This window comes from Loxodonta africana, chromosome 12 (genome assembly GCF_030014295.1).
Source record: "Loxodonta africana isolate mLoxAfr1 chromosome 12, mLoxAfr1.hap2, whole genome shotgun sequence".
NCBI classification, from domain to species: Eukaryota; Metazoa; Chordata; class Mammalia; order Proboscidea; family Elephantidae; genus Loxodonta; species Loxodonta africana.
In genome coordinates this window covers 83,850,581-83,872,320 of record NC_087353.1, presented here as the reverse complement: position 1 = coordinate 83,872,320, position 21,740 = coordinate 83,850,581, and the positions used below count along the sequence as shown (strand labels likewise).

General features: G+C 48.0%; 1 protein-coding gene across 5 annotated transcripts in view; it reads right to left on the bottom strand.

Moving 5' to 3' along the window:
* Nucleotides 1-21,740, bottom strand: part of IL4R (interleukin 4 receptor) — a 47,110-nt gene that overhangs the window by 22,632 nt on the left and 2,738 nt on the right. Inside the window, exons 2-3 of one of the 5 annotated variants that reach the window (XM_010598474.3) lie at nucleotides 774-886; nucleotides 489-579 (exon numbers count right to left, since the gene is read on the bottom strand). The exons of 1 other annotated variant lie outside the window; for it this stretch is intronic. In XM_010598474.3, coding sequence (XP_010596776.1) covers nucleotides 489-558 — 70 coding nt within the window. In that variant the 5' untranslated portion in view covers nucleotides 559-579; nucleotides 774-886. The remainder of the gene's footprint in view (nucleotides 1-488; nucleotides 580-773; nucleotides 887-21,740) is intronic. 3 more of the 5 variants (XM_023558869.2, XM_010598475.3, XM_023558870.2) reach the window with 3 other exon arrangements.

Below are 21,740 nucleotides of genomic sequence, written 5' to 3'. Positions count from 1 at the left end.
CTTGAACCTCTAACCTTTCAGTTAGCGGCTGAGCATGCTAACCGTTTACACCACCCAGGGATTCCGGCAATGCTTCCTTAACTCTATTCTAAACAGTCTTTTATCCCTAGCACCCATCACCTTCTAATGGCCCTTAGAATTTACTTATCTTAGGACCCTCTATCATTGTCTGTGGAGCCCTAGTAGTGCAGTGGGTAAGAGCTCGGCTGCTAGCCAAAAGAAGGTCAGCAGTTCGAATCCACCAGCCGCTCCTTGGAAACCCTGTGGGCCAGTTCTACTCTGTCCTATAGGGTCACTATGAGTCAGAATCGACTCGATGGCAACGGGCTTGTTTTGGGGTTGGTCATTGTTTGTCTCATCCCACTGCAGTGTCATCTCCTCAAGGGCAGCCATCTTCATTTTGTTCAGTGACCTATCCCAAGTGCCTGGCCCATAGCTGGCAGTCAATAAACATTTGTTGAGTGAATGAGTGAGAGGTGGTGACTTACCAGAGCCTGCGGCCCACATCAGGATCAGGCAGCCCATGGGGAACATGAGCCCAGAGCAAAGCCACCCCATTGGGAGATCCTAAGGCACCTGCTACAAGAAAGAAAGCCTTGTGAGTGCCAGTCCAGTTCCCACTATGTCCACCATCCTGCGTGTAGCTCTCAGAGCTGACCCCGCCACCCAGGCCATCTATATCTGCACCAACAAAGAGCCCCTCCCTGTTCACCAGAGCGCTGTTTACAATCATGAAACACAACCCAGATCCCAGAGTGTGGAACATGGAATACCTGTCCCCAGAGATGCTTCTTGAAGAAAATCCCACGGACCACTATGTTTGAGGAATGCCCCAGACTTCTGGAAGTTCATAATGCACATTTGTATGTAAAGGTTCTGATAAGTCCTGCAATAAAGAAACTTATTTTTCCTCATTTAACCCAGTGATTACCATATTTATTCATACTCTCCCTTCATTACCCGCCCCCCCACCCCCCGCCTGAAAAAATCCAATTAATTCCCTGCAGGGTTTACAATTCCTTAAAATATATTTTGGAAATTCTGATCTAACTGTTCAGCCTTACCAGTTACCAATTGCTTGTAAGTTGATTCCAACTCATGGTGATCCCATGTGTGTCAGAGTAGAACTGTGCTCGATAGGGTTTTCAATGACTGATTTTTCAGAAGTAGTTGATGGCCAGGCCTTTCTTCTGAGGTACCTCTGTGTAGACTCGAACCTCTAACCTTTTAGTTAGCAACCAAGCACATTAACTGCATCACCCAGGGATTCTGTTCAGCCTTACAGAGCTGGTTATATAAATTATGGGCACAGTGGTTAAGAGCTCAGCTGCTAACCAAAAGGTCGGCGGCTTGAATCCACCAGCTGCTCCTTGGAAATCCTATGGGGTATTTCTACTCTGTCCTACATGGTTGCTATGGGTCAGAATCGACTCAACTGCGATGGGGTTTGGTTTTTTTATTCGGATCCACGCAATGAAGTATTAGACAATCACTAAACATGCTGCTGCGGAGTGTCTAAGACCGATCACATCAATGGCTCCAGTTCCTCACCCCTTCCTGTATCTATGTAACCACAATGCACCTACCACCACCCTGGACTCTAATATGCCCCTGGACTCTGGACTCTAATATGCCCCTGGACTCTGGACTCAACTGTGTGACTTGCTTCGGCCAACAACAAAATATTAGCAACAATAATGCAAGCAGAGGCTTGAGAAAGTATTTTTTAGTTTTTGCTTGACCTTTTGCACCATGACCATCACCTTTGAGAACATGCCCAAGCTAGCCTGTTGGAGGAGGATAATAAGCAGAGCAGAGCCGAGGCACCACCATAGCCCCAGCTGAGGCACCAAGCAGCCAGCGTCTGGTCATGTGAATGAGCTCAAACAAGATCAGCAGAGCTGCTTAGCCGACCTGCAGCTGGGTACAGATGCATGCCTGAGCCCAGCCAAGATCAGCCAACCCCAGGTAAGCTGGGGCCTGCAAACTCAGGAGCTGCATCAACGTCTGTAGTCACATGCCACCGAGGTTTTGTGGTTGTTTGTTCCATAGCATTACTGTATTCCCCTCCAGTCATTACCCCAACCACCAATACCCTGACTCCTAACCCCATAATCACCTGTGCTGTTTTGTAGTTTGTAGAGTAGACTCCTTGGTAACTGGGAGGATTGGGAACAGAGGGTGGGGTGGGCGGCATTACAATTTAAAACACGATGGTCCGGCAAGGCCTCCTTGAGGTGACATTTGAGCAGAGACTTGAGTGGGGGAGGGAAGGAGCCATGCAGATATAGAGGGAGCCATGGTGTTCTAGGTGGTTCCCTGTGGGAGGAGCATTCTAGGCAGAGGCTTTGTGAGAAAGGCATACCCAGAATGTTCCTGCAACAGCAGGGAGGCCAGTGGGGTGGAGGAGTGTGAACACGAGGAGGGGAAAGAACCCCTGGACTGCTGTTTGGAGAACAGGACTGAGTGGAGGTGGGAAGCCAAGGAGGAGGCACTGTGGTAAACCAGGCAGGGGGACACTGCGGCTCGGATCGTGGAGGAGGTGAGAGGGGACTGGCTTCTGGACCTGCTTGGAAAGATTTGAAGACGAGTTGGAATTGGGGTGAGAGAGAGAAGAGATAAAGGTGACCCCAAGATTTCTGACCTGAGTGAGAAGGATGCAGATACAGAAGGCTGTGGGTTATTTGTGTAGAGATGGTTTTCTAAGGAAGAGCCCACGGAAAAAGCAAACCAAACCCGTTGCCGTTGAAAAGACCCCTAGCAAAATATAATAATGGTAATAAAAATAACAATAATAAATAAGAGCTAAATATCCAGTGGTCAACCTACAATGGAATGCTATTAAATTTTGATGCTTTAGATTTAAATTTAGGGGCGTAGAAAGATATTAATGATATATTAAGTTTAAAATTTAAGTTTCAGTATGTAGAAGGTGCTGTTCTTTTGATAAATAAAATATCTACTTATCTTCGTATTTTTATATAAAAATATGAAAAGAGATATTAAATAAAGTTATTGCTGGGCCTTGTGGTTTCGAGAGGAATTTAAATTGTGTTTGTGTGTGTGTGTGGCTGTGCCTTTTTATTTTTATTCCTTAATTATATATTATTGGGTGTCATTCACACAATAGGGGTGATATACGATTCCATTGATACAAACTACCATTTCTACACATTTCTATGATTACTTCCTTAAGTCTGAACACCTGCCCTGTCACTTACTAGCTGTGACCTTGAGCAAGCTGCTTCACTCCGCTGTGCCTCAGTTTCCTTATCTGTAAAGTGGGGATAATAAAATTGGAATTTTGTGAGGATTAAATAAACCCACGTGGAGCCCTTAAAACAGTGACTGGAACGGAGAAAAGACTCAAGCAACGTTTCCGGTTATTATCAGTAAGAACAACCCTCAGAAGCTGAATCCCATGGTGTTAAGAAGTGTGCACGTTTTCCTCTACACTCCTGCTAATCAATGCCAAATTCCCTCCAAAAAAACAACATACCGGGTTGTATTTCCCGGCAACGTTGAGAGGGTCCACCCGCCGGCCCCTTGGGTATCTATCTGTAGGCTCATTCAGAAAAGTGACCCAGCCTGGTGGCAAGAGCACAGGCTTGACCTCAGACACCCAGGCCTCCTTCTGCCACTTGGGAGCTGGGTGACATTACAACAGTTACTCTGCCTTTCTGAGCTTTGCTTCTTTTTTCTGGAACATGGGAATCATATCAGAATTTACCTCAGAGATTCACATTGAAGATTAATATGAGGTACTATTTTTTTTTTTTTTACTAGAAGTAAAGGACTTTCTCAGTGGCTGGAACACAGTAAGGGCTGAACGCCTCGTCAAGGCCCCCAGCCCCTGTTGAGAGCGACTGTGTCCCACCTGTAACAACATCCAAAAGGCCCTACCCAGCAGGGCCTGCCTCCCTCTCCAGCCTCGGGCCCACCATCTGTACCACCCACTGCCTGAAAACATACTCGACTCATTTCCACCTGGGGCCTTTCCTCTCCCCACTCTTCCTCCCGAGTGGCCTTCCTCCTTTTCCTTCTCTTTCCCCTTCCCTCTCCCCCATTCTCTCTCTCGTTTTTCCTGAACATTGAAGATTTAAGAATAAACTACCCCCTCAATACTTCAGGGTATATTTTATAAAAACAAGGACATTCACCTACATAATTACAATTGAAAAAAAACCAAACCTGTTGCCATTGAGTCAATTCCGACTCATAGCCACCCTACAGGATAGAGTAGAGCTGCCCCATAAGGTTTCCAAGGAGCAGCTGGTAGATTCGAAGTGCCAACCTTCTGGTCAGCAGCTGAGCTCTTAACCACTGTGACACCGGGGCTCCACATAACCACAACACAACCATCAAAACTAGGAAGATAAGGCAAACGCACTACTGCCACCTACTCCACAGACACTGCTTGAAGTTTGCTAACTGCTTCAGTTATGCCCTTTATAAGCCCTGGAGCCAAGCCAGGAACATGAGCGGCACTGGATTATCATGTCTTCTGGCACCACACCTTGACTTCTACATGCCGTTCTGCACTGACAGGAAACAGAGCTGCAGAAATGGCTGATTCCCGGAGCAAGGGAAGTACAAGAAAAGCCTGGGAGTCTTCTGGTGCCAGAAAGCAGGGAAGCACTCAAAGAATGATGGGGGCATGTGAAAAAGACAGGTGCTAGCTTGACACGTGCCCACTGGCTAACATGGGGACAATCTGAGCAGCAAAATAAATATCAGAGTAACCAACTGTAACCCTTGGAGTAAAACAGGAACCTGGAGTCTATACTGATGTTGCTGTGTGTCGTCGAGTCGATTCTGACTCAGAGTGACCCCACGTGACAGAGTAGAACTGCCCCACAGGGTTTCTTAGGCAGTAACCTTCACAGAAGCAGATTGCCAGGTCTTTTCTCCCCGGAGCCACTGGTGGGTTTGAACTGTCAACTTTTTGGTTGTTGGCAGGTGAACACTTAACCACTGTGCCACCAGGGCTCCTTTCTGTACTGATTAGAGAGCAGTAAATGGGGGAAAAGGGAAAGTTCTCTGTACCATAGCAGCTTCAAAGTATCTCCTTGCAAAACTCATATCAACTATTTATTAATTAATGAGTCAAAAAGCCAGAAAATCAAACCAGAGATATTGCCATCAAGTCGATTTCAACTCATGGCAACCCCATGTATAATATAGTAGAATTGCTCCAAAGGGTTTTCTGGGCTGTAATCTTTATGGAAGCAGATTGCCAGGCCTTTCTTTTGTGGTATTGTTGGGTGGGTTCGAACCACCAACCTGCAGGCCATTAACTTTACAATAGGGAAACTTAGCAGACACCATCCTAACCAAGTGATCAAAGTGCCAAGACAAACCAACACCATGAGCTCTCTGCAATGATGCTCTGAGAACATAGCCTCCCTTCCCTGGTATTCCTGCCGAAAACACACGAATTGCATGGAAACATCTGGCCAACCTAAACTGAAGTGCAGGCTATGAAGTAACTGGCCTGTACTTTTCAAAAGACCCCGGGTGCAAAAAACAGGAAAATGTGAGGAACAGTTCCTTTTTTTAATTGTTTGTAATCCACAGAGCCAGAGCCTTGTCTTGTTCACTGCTGAGTCCCTAGTACCTACAATGGTGCCTGGCACATAGGTACTCAATAAGTGTTTGTTGAACAAACACGTTTTGGACACGATGTGGGGCCCCTAATGGGCTTGACGCAGGGCTCAGCCTGGGGTGGAGAGCTCTTCCTGGAGGGACCTCCCTATCTACCTTGCCTTCCATGGCTGAATGTCACGGTGAAGATCAAGGAGGGTGGGATGGCAGTGGGGTAGCAGGTCCGTGACGCCAGTTACCTCTGCAAAGTCCTGGTAGCTTTCACTCCCACAAGTTCAAAGAAGATGCCCACAGCATACTGTGGCAGAGGGGCAAAGCTGTTACCTTTGCCCCAATTTTGAAAAAAGAGAAACAGAGAGGCCAAGCTACCTGCCCAAGGTCACACAGCAGAAGAACTTTCATGGTAGTCCTCCAGTGGGAGAGATGTCAAGCACCCCAGTCAGAGTGCACTAAAATGTCGGGTCTACTGCCAGTCAAGATTGTTACCTTTGATTTGCTGTGGAGGGTGAGCACATGGGCATGCCAACACACACACGTGTACACACACACGCCTCCAGCGAGCTTCACAGGGATGTGTACAGTCTGCATTTCAGGGTGAAGCATGACACAGACACAGTGAGAGAAGACACCTCCCACAGGGGACGAAGGACAAAGGTTCAGATGACTCAAGGAATTAAGAAGAATTGCCAAATGACCAGGGTCAAGTAGTGGCAAGAGGATGTAATTTCAACCTTGCATACTGAATCCAGGGATTCTTCAGGGGCCTCAGGAGTTGCCTGCCTTGCTCAACTGCGAGCCTGGACAGGAATGCCTTGCAAATAAACACCCCATCTCTGACATGCTGCTGTCTAGCTTTCTGCTTGGCTTCCTCCTCGGACAAGGTGCTCACTGTCCGGTTATGGTTGAGCAGAGCCTGGTTACTGGAAAGTTTCCTTAAGCTGAGCCAAGATCTATGTAAACAAAACCCTGCTTGTTAACTTAAGTTGTTGCTGGCACTGGCTAAGTGCTTTAGAAACATTACCTTATTGAATCCACCCAAGGACCCTGAAACCTAAGTACTGTTATTATCCCCACTTTCCAGCTGAGGAAATTGAGGCCGAGAGAGGTCAAATAACTTGCCCAGGACCCCACACTAGACAGAAGGCAGAGTTAGAATCAGAACCTAGGCCTGTCTGCTACCAAGTCCACAGTGCATTCCAATACAACAATTCCTTTTCCTTCTCCTAGAACCACAGGCTGAAACCAACAAGATGAAATGAAATGAACCGGGAGAAGTTGGCCACTCTACTTATCAATAGGAAACACTAGTTGCCCAAGCGTAGAATTAGAAAGCCTGGCTGAGCACTGGAAACGCCTGGGCATTTCATTGCCTGCAAAAACCAATGGTGAAGCAGTAGCTTTAAAAAAAAGAACAAAAACTGGGGTCATATTAACAGAAGGTTTATGAAAGCCAGGACAAGGGAGGTGACAGTGCCCTCTTTGGAAGGCATACTGTTGAGCTGAAGCTTGTTGAAAGGAGCACAACCGACACAGAGAGGATCTGAAAATCCCAGAGGGCCTAGAAGGTCTTTGCCTAAAAGGTTAACAAACATATTTACCAAGTGCCAGGTTGTCTTCTAAGCATTTTACCTATATTAATTCATTTCTTAGTCAGAACAACCCTATGAAATAGGCAGTATTATATTTCCCATTTTCAGATGAGAAAACCAAGGCACAGAAAGGTTAGGTGATTTGCAGAGCTTTGACTGTGCTAGAATTCAAACCTTGGGTTCAGGATCCAGAGCTTCAAGCTCTTCACCACTATCTCTACCTAGAAACCAGAGTCCTAGAAGTTTCAGGGAGACCACTGACCTTTCTGAACATATGATGCAAACTCCAAAAAAACCCTCTTTCTAGAAAAGGGCACCCATTTAATTTTGCATTCCATATCAGAGCTCACAGATAGCCTGAAGCTCACCCTAGAGCTCCAGTCAAGGGCCCCTCCTTAGGTAATTAGCAGCTTTTGAGGTCTGTGAGCTGGGCAGTGGCAACATCTTTCAAAAACCCATTCTGGGGCTGAGAGTATGGTGGGATGCGGAGTTAGCAGTTGCTGCAGACATGGGTCTCTTCTTGCTGCAGCCAGAGTCATTTTTAAATTGGAAACCAGGCGAGGAACCACCTGCTCACACCCTCAGGGGCCTCCAGCTCCTGAAGGCTTTCTTCACTGGGGGATCCATGGCCCATAAACGCAGGGCATCTCCGACTCAGAATAAAATCTAAGCGCTGCCTGCTGCCCTCCACCTCTCCCCAAACCACTGTGTGATCCCATTTATATAGCACTCTTGAAATGACAGAATTATGGAAATGGAGAACAGATGAGTGATTGCCAGGGGTTAAGAATGCAGGAGGGAAATGGGTGTGGCTATAAAAGGGCAACAAGGGGGATCTGTGAGATGATGGAATTGTTTGCATCTTGACTGTGGTGGTGGACACATAAGCCTACTGGGCACGTGACAAAATGGCACAGAACCAAACACGTACCCATACAAATGAGTGTAAGTAGGACAGGGAAATCTGAACAAGATCAGCAGATTATATCTTGGTTGTGATACTGTACTATAACCTTGCAATATGATACCATTTGGGGAAACTCGATCACTCTGTATTATTTCTTACAACTACATAAAAAATATGAGTCTATAATTACCTCAAAAGCAAAAGTTTAAAAGAGTGCAAAAAAAAAAAAATTGCAAGCCCTCTGATGACTGGGCCCCAGCTAAGCCTCTGACGTCCTCTCTGCTTCCTCCCTGTCCCCTACAAGCCTCCAGGCTCGCTGGCCTCCTTACCACTCTGACGCACTCACAGACTGTCCTCCTTCACAGTCTTTACACCCAAAAAGACTTCAGAGAACTTTTCTGGCTCCCCATCTAATGGGGGCTTCCTCCATGACTCCTTGTCACCACACCCTGTTTACTTCCGTCACAATACTTATCACCATCCCTAATCATTTCAGTGAGGTTACATGTATAAATGCTTATTTTATTTCAGGATGCAGAAGGCAAAGATAGAAAGATCTGACTGCAATTTTTCAACATCCCTGTACCAAAACATACCATTCACAAAATAGAAATCAGGCAAAAGACTACAAGAAGGCAGCAATCTACATTACAAAGGGTTAATGGCCTTAATATATAAAGAGATCTTACAAATCAGTAAGACAAACACTTCTTTAAGAAAAATAGGCAAAGGACATAAATGGTTCACAAAAGAATTCCACGCTGGCAAGATGTGAAATAGCCTCTCCCAGTAGGCAGCTAGTTGGGAGTGTAAAAGATAACCTGTAACACTTAAGTTACTTATTTCTATATACGTATTCTTTGACTCCCCGGATGAGAATCCCAGCCCCATGACGGCAGAGCTTTATGTTTGCCATGTCAATACTGTGTCCCCAGTTCCTAAAACAGTGCCTGACACAGACATAGCATGTGCTCCATAAACATGTGTTGAATGAATAAATGGCTACAATTCAACAGTAACGAATTCAATATTTTTAAACATGTACTATGTACCAGGGCTTTGTTCATAATAATTGCTATGCACACATATATATATATATATATATATTAAAAAAAAAACCCCAAACCCGTTACCTCTGAGTCGATTTCACTCATGGAGACCCCATGTGTTACAGAGGCGAACTGCTCCATAGAGTTTTCTTGGCTGTAATCTTTATGGAAGCAGATTGCCAGGCCTTTGTTCTATGATGGGACTGGATGGGTTCCAACCACCGACCTTTAGGTTAGTAGTTGAGTGCAAACCGTTCGCGCAGTACTTATTAGGTGCCAGGCACTGTTCTTGACCAATTCATCAACTGAGTCCTTACAACAACCCTGAGGTAGCTGCCATTAAAATCCACATTTTACACGTGAGGAGAATGAGGCACAGAGAGGTTAAAGCCAGGATTTGAACCTCGGCAGTCTTGCTCCAGAGTCCACACTTAAACTGCTGTGCTCTGCTGCCTCTCGAAACGCAGCCTTCTAATCCCCGTGGGCCCTGGGAGGTGGTGTTATTAGACCCCGAAGAGGAAAAACGGCCAAAGAGGAAAATTGAGGCTGAGAGAGGGCAAGTGACACTGTCAAGGGTGTGGAGTTTGAAAGCCGCAGAGTGGGTGGAAGCCTGAGCCAGGAAGAGTGCAAAGGCCCAGAAAGGGAAATGACCTCGTCCTGCTGGCGGGAAACACACACAACTCACTATTTCTCAGAGGTGAGTGGTGAGCCCTGGGACGTCAGAAGCCACGGCAGCTTGGATGGGACCCCATGGGTTCTTCTCAAGCCCAGTGGGATGAATAGGCCTCCTGATCTCTCCTCCCTGCTCCCGGCAGCAAACCCAGCTGGAAGGAGACAAGCTGAATCTGCAGACAGGATGCAGTCAACCCGTGACAAGCAGCACATGGAGAGGAAACCAAGGACAGAGGGGCTGGGCAGCTCAGAACCACTGACTCTTGAAACTCCAGCAGTAAGCCGGCCTGGAGCTTCCTCGAGATAGCTTCCTCAGGGCAGCTGGGTGGTCTGGCCGGGGGCCCAAGGCCGCACTTGTCCCGGAGCAGCAGGCTTCCCAGAACTGCTGCCTGGCCAGTGTTCCCAGAATCCATAGCTGCGTCAACAGCCCCACCCAGCCTGTAAGGCAGCCAGGCCAATGCCCCAGCGTGCCCTGGGCTCTGCCTACCCCCACCCCCGCTGGTATAGAAGGGGTGGGGGTGACAGCTGGTTCTATTGCCACAGGAGCATCAGAGCCTCAGCCCTCAGGGTCTCAGGCTTCCTGCACACCTATTGTGTGCTCCCAGTTCCACATCTACCTGCCCTGCAATCCTTTATTCTTATTGCAGGTGTTTTCTGAGCACCCACTATGTGCCGGCTACTATGAAAGCAAACAAGGCCATTTATTCACTCATTCATTCCTCTCTTCCTTCCTTTGACAAGTATTTGAGTAAGATGGGAAGTTACTGGATGGTTCTGAGCAGAAAAGTGACATAACAAGACTTTTATAAGGATCCCTCTGGCTCTGGGGTGGTGGATAGCCTGTGTGGTGGTGGATGGCCTGTGGGGTGGTGGATGGCCTGGGGGTGGTGGATGGCCTGTGGGGTGGTGGATGGCCTGTGGGGTGGTGGATAGCCTGTGGGGTGGTGGATGCCCTGCTGGGTCAAGGACAGAAGCAGGAACCAGCAACGAGATGCTGGGTCCAGACCAGGGTTGGAGGGGGCTGGATTCTGGATCTGTTTTGGAGGACCTGCTGACAGATGGATGCTGGGGGGTAGATGCGAGAAAAAGAGGAGAAATGCGAGTGAACAATGACTCCAAGTCTTCACGTGACCCACTGGGGGGTTGGACTAAATGAATAACCAGGGAGGGAAGAGGGGGTGGCCCATTTACTGCCCACAGTATGGACCCTTTGACTGGAGTGACGTATAGAGCATGGGGAATGAAGGCAGAGAGGTTGGCAGGGGCCAGAGGGCAAAGCTGCCTACCAGGCGTGGTAAGAGACTCAGGCTCCATCCCAAGGGTGATGGGAACCATTGAAGTGGTTAAGAGTTATGGCTGCTAGCTAAAAGGTCGGCAGTTCGAATCCACCAGCCACTCTTTGGAAGCCCCATGGGCCAGTTCTACTCTGTCCTATAGGGTCGCTATGAACCAGAATTGACTCAACGGCAATGGGTTTGGTTTATTTGGTTAAGGACTAGGCTCAGGTTTGCTTTCCAAAAGACCACTTAACTTCTGAGTGGCGAAAAGATTGCAGGGGTAAGTAAGTATGGAAGCAAGTAGATGGGTTTGGAGGCTACCCAGGCCATCAAGAGAGAAATGAAAGCAGTGCTGCCAGAGCTGGAGAAGAAGGGTTGAGGGGGGGAGCAGTGGGCCTCAGCTGGGGTGGAGGTGGGTGGTGGCTCCTCTCCCTGGAATAGAGATGGGGAGAGGAGCAAGCTTGCTGGGGAAGCCCAGGAGCTGTGCCATGCTACATCAAAACCAAGCAGACAGCAGGGCCCCAGGAGGCAGTGTGATCTTGTGGTCTTTGGGTCAGAAGAAAACTTTGGGTTGGGGATAGATTTGAGGGTCATCAGCTGATACTGTGGATGAAACCCAGACAGAGTGAGCCAAGGGCCTTGTCCGAGAGGGACAGGGAGGGTTGGTTTGAGACTGTGGACTGGCTTCCAGGGGCCACTGTCTTGGCAACAGGCCATCATCACATGCCAATGACCACTTTACGGCAATGTGGACACGTGTTGGTTGCCCCAGCAACCCCATTGAGGATCCGGGAAACCAAGCCTGGCTTCAGAAAGTCCCTGATGCCCCAGGGAGGAGCCTCAGCCCAAGGAGCTCCTATCCAGACGCCCCCTCCTCAGGAGCAGTGCTGACTACCACCACTCTACACCCCTTCGTTTGCTTCGGTTCTCAGCAACACACTCACCCCTGGTGGCATTTTCTACTCTCAGGAGTTATCTGTTTATCAGTGATATCCCCCAGTGGAGCGTTGGCTTTCACAAGGGCAGGGGCTGTGTCTCTTGTATTCATGGCTGTGTCCCCAGTTCCTAACACAGTGCCTGGCACACAGCAGGGACTCCATAATATTTGCTGAATGGATGAATGAACAAACTCCCCCGGCTATGTGCAGGGCAGAAACCCTGGTGGCATAGCGGTCAAGTGCTATGGCTGCTAACCAAAAGGTTGGCTGTTTGAATCCACCAGGCGCTCCTCGGAAACTCTATGGGACAGTTTTACACTGTCCTGTAGGGTCGCTATGAGTTGGAATCAACTTGATGGCAACAGGTTTCGTTTGTGTGTGTGCAGAGCGACCCAGTCAGCCTTCCCTGATGGGGTCAGGGAAGCAGCTCCAAGAGCTGGAATTTTCCACCTCTCCTCACTGGATAAACACTGACCAATTCTGGCTTTCAGTCTCCTTTAAATACCTAGAAGCAGGCACAGAGCCTGGCCATCCCCCAGCCGGCCTCCAGAAAGCTGGTAATTGGGGCATTAGAAGATAATTACTCGTTGCCCCAGCTGAGACTGTTAAGACTGCATCAGTCAATTGGCTTCCTCGGGATGATGATGTCTGGCCCCAGGACTCCGATTAGGTTTTGGCTGTCTTAGCAACAGTCACGAGTCCCTGGGTGGCCCAAATGGTCACGGGCTCTGCTACTAGACAAAAGGTTAGTGGTTCAAACCCACCCAGAGGCGCCTTGGAAGACAGGCCTGGTGATCTGCTTCCAAAAGGTCACAGCCTTGAAAACCCAATGGAACAGTTCTACTCTGCACACATGGGGTCACCATAAGTTGGAATTGACTTGATGACAACAGTGACAGTCACAGCTGCCCATGGACCTCCTTCCCAAGGTCCAGAGAAGTTATAGCAGTTGTCCCTGCAAGTCCCCATTAGAGGCCATGCCCTAGGCCCTTCTGCCCATGGACGCCACTTCACTTGCCACCCATGCTTGCTGCCATCAGATCCCTCTGCACTCACACAGCAGCATGGCATCAGGGCCCTTGACTCACACAATGACAACCCTAAGACTGGGGCAGGTGCAGTTATCCTTATCCCCATTGTAGAGATGGGAAGACTGAGGCCCAGAGAGGCATCAGGACCTGCCTACGGATACACGACTAGTAAGTGGTGGGACCAGGATTTGAACCAGGCTTCCTGTCTGTGGAGTCCACAGTGTAGTGCCATACACCCACTCCTTTCATACATCTCTCTGTTTGCTCTTCCCGGCAAGTCCAGTTTGGAAGAAATCACCCAAGGTGACTGTTATGGATTGAACTGTGTCTCCTAAAAATATGTATCAATTTGGCTAGGCCATGATTCCCAGTATTGTATGGTTGTCCTCCATTTTGTGATCTAATGTATTTATCCTATGGGTTGTAAATCCTAACCTCTATGATGTTAATGAGGCAGGATTAGAGGCAGTTATGTTAGTGAGGCAGGACTCGATCTACAGGATTAGGTTGTATCTTGAGTCAATCTTTTTTGAGATATAAAAGAGAGAAGCAAGCAGAGAGGAGAGGGACCTTCTACCACCAAGATAGAAGAGCCGGGAATGAAGCATGTTCATTGGACTTGGGATCCCTGGCTGAGAAGCTCCTAGACCCAGGGAAGACTGATGCCCTTCTCCCAGAGCTGACAGAGAGAGAAAGCCTTCCCCTGGAGCTGGCACCCTGAATTCAGACTTCTAGCCTCCTAGACTCTGAGAGAATAAATTTCTGTTTGTAAAGCCATCCACTTGTGGCATTCTTGTTATAGCAGCACTAGATGACTAAGACAGTGAAAAACCAGGAAGTGGCCAAGCTGGGGCCACACACTCACTCTTTGCCCAGCCCTCACTGAACATGTTTCAAAGTGCCCAGGACTTTGCCCCCACAACTTGTCAGTGCAGATAAGAGCTCCCTGTTCATTTTCTGTTTGCACACAAGCATGGGATTGGGTGAGGTGCTTTCCTTTCTCAAGCTCTTCCTGTTGTTTTGCACCATATCATTCCCGGCTTGGGTGGGGACACACAGACATGCCGGGGACACAGAGACATGCGTGGCCACCCATGTACACAGCAACTCCAGAGCACCTGAGACATGGAAGGTAACTCTAGGCCTAAGTGTGGACCCCAACCTGCGGGCTGGGTGACGTGTCAGGGCCTCAGTCTCTTCATCTGTGAAATGGTACCCTATGGGACCACTTGCCTCACTGGGTAGTTGCAAGGAGGCAAAGAAGCCATGGCTGGGTGGAAGAGGCCGGGACACTGTTGACAAAACAACAGCTGCCATGACTGCCTGGACGGGCCTCACAGGTGCAGTGCTGAGCAAAGAAAGGAAGCCTAGACATCAGGATGGTGCCCCTAGCGGCAGCGGTGTGACTGGGAGGGTACAGGAGGGGCCTTCTGGGGAGCTGGTCCTGTTTTATTTCTTGATTGGGTAACACACAGGAGAAAATTCACGAGGCTGTACACCTGCCTGGCACTCCCCACAGGTATGCTGCATCTCAGTAAGAAGGTAAAGAGAAAAACAATGGATGAGGGGGAAGGGAGAAGCCTAGTCTGAAACCTGAGAGTATCAGCAAAGACCTCAGAACCACCAATTCCCAGGGCCACTAGGATCCCAAAGGCCCGTCAGTCCACCCCAATGACACTGCAGGTCCCCTTCGGCCTTTATAAGGGTCCATCTACCCTCTGGTTACATGTCTTCAGCATCAGGATGCTCACTGTTCTGGAGGCGGCTCACAGGAAGCTCACCTGGTGGCCAGTCACCTCTCTCGGAGTAAACAGCAATATCTAAGAGAGCACATGACAGGAGGGACAAGTGGCAAGCACAGCCGAGTTCTAAAGTGGCAGTCGCCACTCCACTCCAGCTGCTTCGTGTCATGGGAATATGAGGGCCTGGTTAGCGCTAGGTCTTTCAATTTTTCAAGAGAAGCCAGAAATCTAGATTTGCATTGTCCTGGTTTGCAAATGTTGAAAATTAAGTGAGTTTATTAAAGCCTCCCTGGGGCCCTGAAATCCCATATCTGTGGTCCCAGTTTGGCTTACAATGGCCAAGCTGGTGTCCTCCTGGGGTGAGGGGGGTGTGGTGTGCTGAGGGTTCTGAGATGCCAGGAGACCCCAACGGGGGGAAATGGGTAGCAGATGAGACCCCATCTCTAGCCCAAGCACTGGCACCTCCAAACGGGAGGTGAAAGGCTGCCTTTTCCAACCCTTTCCTGATTACCTCTTGCTCATTATCGGATGCAGGTTGTTATGGCGATGAGAAGTGAGCTGGACTGGAGATGCCCCAGGAGCAGCATCATGGCATCAGTAAAGATTCAAGTTGTTCTGGGAGAAGGCACGGGGTCCAAGAGCAGCCTTTACAAACCCTGCCCTCTCCCACCCCCGTCCCACCAGTCCCCAAAGGTGCCACCAACTTTCCATTCTCTCACTTCTGTGTGGACCTTTTCTTGGAATGCCTTCCTCTGCCTCCCAGTGCCTCCTCCAATGCCATCCTCTTCCAGATGTCTCCCCCTCATGACACTCCTGGTGTCCTTATTCCTTAGCCCAACTCACAGCTCTCTCTGTCCCTCTCTCCCAACCTCCTTTTCACTCTCATTAATAGGGACCTGTGCACGCCATTTCTCTCCCTTTCAACTGAAAGTTCCTCCAGGGCAGGGACTGTGTCTTTTCATGTCTTATTCTGAAAGGAGGAGGCAGTCAACAGATGGGAGGTCACCAGCATCCTCATTGCCCTCTCCCCATCACTGGGGGCTTTCCCACCTCCAGGCTTTTGCACACGCCATTCTCATTGCCTGGAATGTCGGCCAACTTGTTTTCACCCAACAACTAATATGGGTACAGGGAAGTTCATAGTGCCTTTCATATTCACTATTGTATTGCTTTTCACAAAAACCCTTAGAAAAAGCTAAAGCAGGTCATCATAGCCCCATTTAATGGAAGAGGAAACTGAGACCCAAACACAGAAAAATGACTTGCCCAAGGTCACGGCAGAGCTGAGACGGGAATGGAAGTTTTTTCTGTGTTTGTTTTCTTTCAACTTATCTGGCTGATAGACCGGGTCAAAAAAAAAGTCCTGTATTTAGGGTTGAACAAAACCAAGACCTAAAAAATTCTTTAGTCTAGAAAAATACAAATTTTAATAAGTGTAGGAATACGAATATCAGATAAATAAAATTCAAGGCACTGAAGTATTAAAAGGGAGGATATGGCTGTTTTATACTGATAAAAAGAGCAATTCACCAAAATGGTATAAAAATTATGAGCCCTCGTGCACCTAACAACTTAGCTTTAAAAACAATGCGAAAAACTGATAGAACTACAGAGAAAAATAACAGATCCTCCATCATAACAGGAGACAAATCTGGCAGAGAAAGGAACATAAAAAGAGAAAATATGAATAGTATAATTAGCAAGCTTGATCTAATAGGTGTATTTCTAGAACTAAAAACCCAATAAAAAATAGAATTTTTTTCAAATATAAGAGGAACATTCATTAAAAAAAAAAAAAACTGACCAGAAAATGCTACAAAAAAGATTCCAAAAAATCCCCCATCACTGGTATCATAAAAGTCACACATATTGACTATAACGAAATAAATTTAGAAATAAACAATACGAAGATAAATTAAAAAAATCCCAGCCACCTGAAAAAATTTTCAAAGTGCATTAATACTTTTGAATAACTCTTAGTTGAAAGAAAAACTTATTGCCATCGAGTCAATTCCAACTCATAGCGACCCTACAGGACAGAGCAGAATGTCCCCATAGAGTTTCCAAGGAGCGCCTTGTGCATTTGAACTGCTGACCTTTTTTGGTTATCAGCCGGACTCTTAAGCATGACGCCACCAGGGTTTCCTAAGTTGAAAGAGAAGTCATAAATTATTTTAGCAATGAAAAATACCTGCAGAATGAAGCCAAAGTAGTACTCAGAGAAAAAATAATAGCCTTTATATCCTGAAACAGATTAGAAAACAAGAAATACCACAAACATTGACAGCAGTTGATGTGGAAGAGAGACCTGGAGGTAAGACCCATAGGAGGTCGAGTGGGATGTGGTTTCTACAAAGTATGCTTTCAGTTTGCATCAATAGAGATACAGGCTCAAGATCCAAGGAGGTGATAGTCTCCCTCCTCTCTGACTGGGCAGCCCTGAGGGAGGCAATGGGCTTTATGTGGGATCCTGTCCAAAGCCAGATTGAATTTACAACTCCCTGAGTCAAGAAGAATGACTGAAAGCACTGTGTAGTCTGGATAAGAGAAATACTAGGCTGGGGTTGGAGGACAATGGTTACTAATTACAAGAGGCAGAACCAGAGCCAGAAAGTGACTCCTGCAAAGTTAATTTGGCTAATTCTCGGGATTTTTTCCCACTAGAGATGCCCAGCTGTGGAAATGTGGCTTCTGCAGGGGGCAAGCGACTGCCAGGATGTTGTGGCTCTGAGGGCTTGGAGAGCTGCCCAGCTCAGAGAGCTTTTATCTGTCCTCTGGAGAAGTTTCGTTTCCTCTTTAGATAAAGCAGAACTCTTTTCTGGCTGCTTCAGGAAAACCTCAGGCCTCCCCGGCTGGTTCTCCAAAATGGTTCTTATCTCCAAGATAAGAATTTTAGTTCTTTAAAACTCTACTCCTTGGGCTTCAAGGTCAACTACCTAGGGTTCGAATCCTGACTCTGCCACTTATAAGCTGTGTCACCCAGGTAAGTCTCTACCCCAAGTCTCAGACTCCTCCTCAGTGAAATGTGTGGACACCCTTGTACCTGCCTTCACCTAGCACTGCACCTGACATGGACTCGGGCCTCCCTTAAAGCTCATTTCCACTCCACACCCACTCTGCTCTGGTACTTCCTCACTGTCTGTGACACCGAGGAAGGTGCATTTATTTGGCTCCTCTGTAAAATGGGCCTTGGGAGAACCAACTGTGACCTGACCACATGTACAGGGCTGCTGGGAGGATGGACAGCAGGTGGTAGTGAGCACACAGACAATGTAGGAAAGCAGATCTAAGTTGAAGGTGGGCCTTTAGCATTTAAGAACAGTTTCCACTTTGTGCTTAAACTCTCTTGACATTTATTTAGGGAGGCACTTGTCCACAGTGGTTAACGCTGAGGACTCTGGAGCTGCCAAGTTCACAGCCCAACTCTGCCAACTTTCCATTTGTGTGATCCCGGACAAGTAATTTAACCCCTCTGTGCCTCCAATTCTCCATCCATAAAATCTGGATGAGAGTAGCCCCTACCTCACAGGGTTATTATACAAGTTGGCTGTGATAATGCAGGTATCTGGCTCCCACTTACCCCCTGTCATGGATTGAATTATGGCCCCCCAAAAATGTGTGTATCAACTTGTTTAGGCCATGATTCCCAGTATTGTGTGGTTGTCCTCCATTCTGTGATTGTAGTTTTATGTTCAGAGGATTAAGGTGGGATTGTAACACCACCCTTACTCAGGTCACCTCCCTGATCCAAGGTAAAGGGAGTTTCTGTGGGGTGTGGCCTGCACCACCTTTTATCTCTCAAGAGAAGCAAGCAGAGTGGGGGACCTCATACACCCAAGAAAGCAGTACCAGGAGCAGAGCCCATCCTTTGGACCTGGGGTCCCTGTGCCTGAGAAGCTCCTCAACCAGGGGAAGATTGATAACAAGGAATCGTCCTCCAGAGCCAACAGAGAGAGAAAGCCTTCCCCTGGAGCTGACACCCCGAATGTGGACTGGTAACCTATTGGAGTGTGAGAGAATAAAATTCTCTTTGTTAAGGCCACCCACTTGTGGTATATCTGTTACAGCAGCACTAGATGACTAAGACACCCCCTAACCTGTTTCTACCCCTCTCCCCCTGGTGGTGCCTGTAGTTAACAACTTGGCTGCTAACCAAAAGATTGGCAGTTCAAATCCATCAACCAGCCACTCCTTGGAAACCCTATGGGGCAGTTCTACTCTGTCTATAGGGTCGCTATGAGTTGGAATCAATTTGATGGCAATGAGTTTGGCTTTTTCCCCCCTCACTTAATCCTGTCCAACCACACTAGCCTCTTGGCCATGGGTCAAACACACCAAGCGTGTTCCCACCTCAGGCCCTTTGTACTTGCTGTTCCTTCTCCTGGATGACTCTTTTCTCAGATATCCATATATGTCTTGTTACTCCAGATCTCAGCTCAAAAGTCACCTCCCCCACTAGAGTGTCAGGTCCACGCGGGCCCTGGCTCCTGTGTTCTTCGCTGCACCTGGCCCACGGGCCACCATACTGTTGAGTGAATGTAAGCACTGAGCCCAGGGATGGCAAGACCAGACATGTTAGTGCTCGTTTCTCTTAACTTTGTAAACTGGCTCTGGAGGCTGGAGGCTTAGTCCTTTTTTACACCCACTGCTCAGAACCCCACCCTCCAGGAATTCTGTCCCTCCAAACCTTCAAAACCACCTCTTCCCCTCACCAGGACCCACTTCCTCTCTCTCTGGGAGGGGAGGCGGTGAGGACTCAGAAGCGTGCCCAGCTGGTAAGTGTCCTCAATGAGGCCATACTGTTAAGCAACACGAGGCAGTGAGGAGGCCTGCAGAGGCCCCGGAGCAAGAATGAGTCAGTCGGGGCCAAACCTGAAACCTCCTCTCACCACTTCTCGGAAGGGCAAGGATGTACGCATTTAGACAGAACTGCGCTCATGGAGCGGACGGCAAGGTTCCACCAGGGCCAGGAAGTGGGGTCTGTGGGGTGGACGAGGCCCTCTCGACCATTCTCTGGTCCCCTCCACCTGGCCCATTCTCCCCCAGGTCCTCCTCAGAAAAGCTCTCTGGGCTCTGCCGAGCCCTCTTTTACACTTCACAGCACTGTCACCACCTGGCAGGATACTGCGAGCCACAGTCTGTCCTGTGAAGTCCTGGGCCCAGATGTGTTTCAGAATGCAGAATTACTCAGACCTGAGAAAGGCCATCTTGTATAAAATACCCGCCCCCCGACATAACCACCTCTCACAGGGTCTGGGGCAGCACCCGTGATCAATCATGTTAATTTCTCTGCAGCCAGACATATGAAACCGCACCCAAGGATGATAACGATGCTAAAGAGCCTCACGTTTAGTTCAGGTCAGGGTCTGATTCCAACTGAGTCACAAGAAAAGTTTTGGTTTTCAGAGCTTGTGGATTTCAGAGTTCTAGGTCAGGGGTGTAGGTCTGCATATATGTTTGCGTACTGCCTGTCTCTCAACTAGACTGTAAGCTCCAGGAGAGCAAAGATTGTCCTGTGTGCTTTCATTAGCACCTGGCACTGTGCCTGGTATGTGGGAGGTGCTCAATTAATATTTGAAGAAGAAACAAATGAGAAAGGCAGGTGGTGGACACGGAGAACTGACTGTCCTACATGGAGAGAGAACCAAGAATCACTGAGCCCCTTCCATGAGCGAGGTGTCTATAAAAATTATCTCATGAACTCCACCCCAAAATACATCCATTCTACAAACAAGCAAACTGAGGTTCAGAGAGGTTCTGCAACTTCCTCCAGATCACACACCTAGGAAGCAGCAAGCCCAGATTTGAACCTGGGTCTACCTCTCTTTAAGCCTATGTCAGGCTCAGAGAACCAGAGCAAATTGCTGGAAGACACAGCACAAAGCAATAGGAAAAATGTTCTATCTGATGCTGGATCCCCAGCCTCTGCAGCACCCTCAAAATTCCCACCATGGTTCAGGCAAAAGCAAGTCCAAGCAAAGTCCAGGCAAGCCCTTGACCTCTTTTCCAACACAGCCAAAGGAAGTCTGGCCATATGTGGCTGGGCATGTCTCCACAGGGCCAGCCATGAGGAATTCTTGGAAACATGTCCTCTTGGTCACACCAGCAAACTGACGCAGAGCAAAAGAACCCAGGCTGGGAAGGAAAGTGGGTTCCAATACCTCCATCTCTCCTAGTGGGGACTTAGGCAAGGCCACTGCACAGATCTCTGGGTCTCAGTTTTCTCACCTGCAAAATGGGTAGGCTAAGGCCCAAAGAATGGGGTTCATGGCCGCAGCAATTAATATTTATTTAACAAATACTTCGTGCTTACTACATCCCAGGTTCTGATCAACATGCTTGAGATATACTAATTTAATGCTCACTACAACCCTCTAAGAGTTCCTGGGTGTTGCAAACAAGTTAACCCGCTCAGCTGCTAACCAAAAGGTTGGAGGTTCGAGTCTACCCAGGGGCTCCTTGGAAGAAAAGCCTGGTGATCTATTTCCAAAACAAGCAGCTATTGCAAATTGTATGGAGCACAGTTCTACTGACACACTTGGGGTCGCCATGAGTCAGAATCAACTCCATGGGCAGCTGGTGGTTTTTTTTTTTTTTTTTTAACAACCCTATAAAGTAGTCACTACAATTATTCCTATTTCACAAGTAGGGAAACTGAGGTCCTGAGAAGTTAAATAATTTGCCTACCCCACACAGTAAGTAGCAAAACCAGCCTTTGAACCTGAGCAGTCTGGCTCCGAGGGTCCATGCTCTTAACTCCCAACCCATACTTCTGGACAGGTAAAAAACAGTCTGCAATATTACTGTGGATCTCCTTTGTGTTAAGAACTGTGTTTAGCAGCTTATTGTCATAGATTGAATTATCCCCCTAAAGTGTCAACTTGGTTAGGCCATGATTCCCAGTATAGTGTGGTTGTCCTCCAATTTGTGA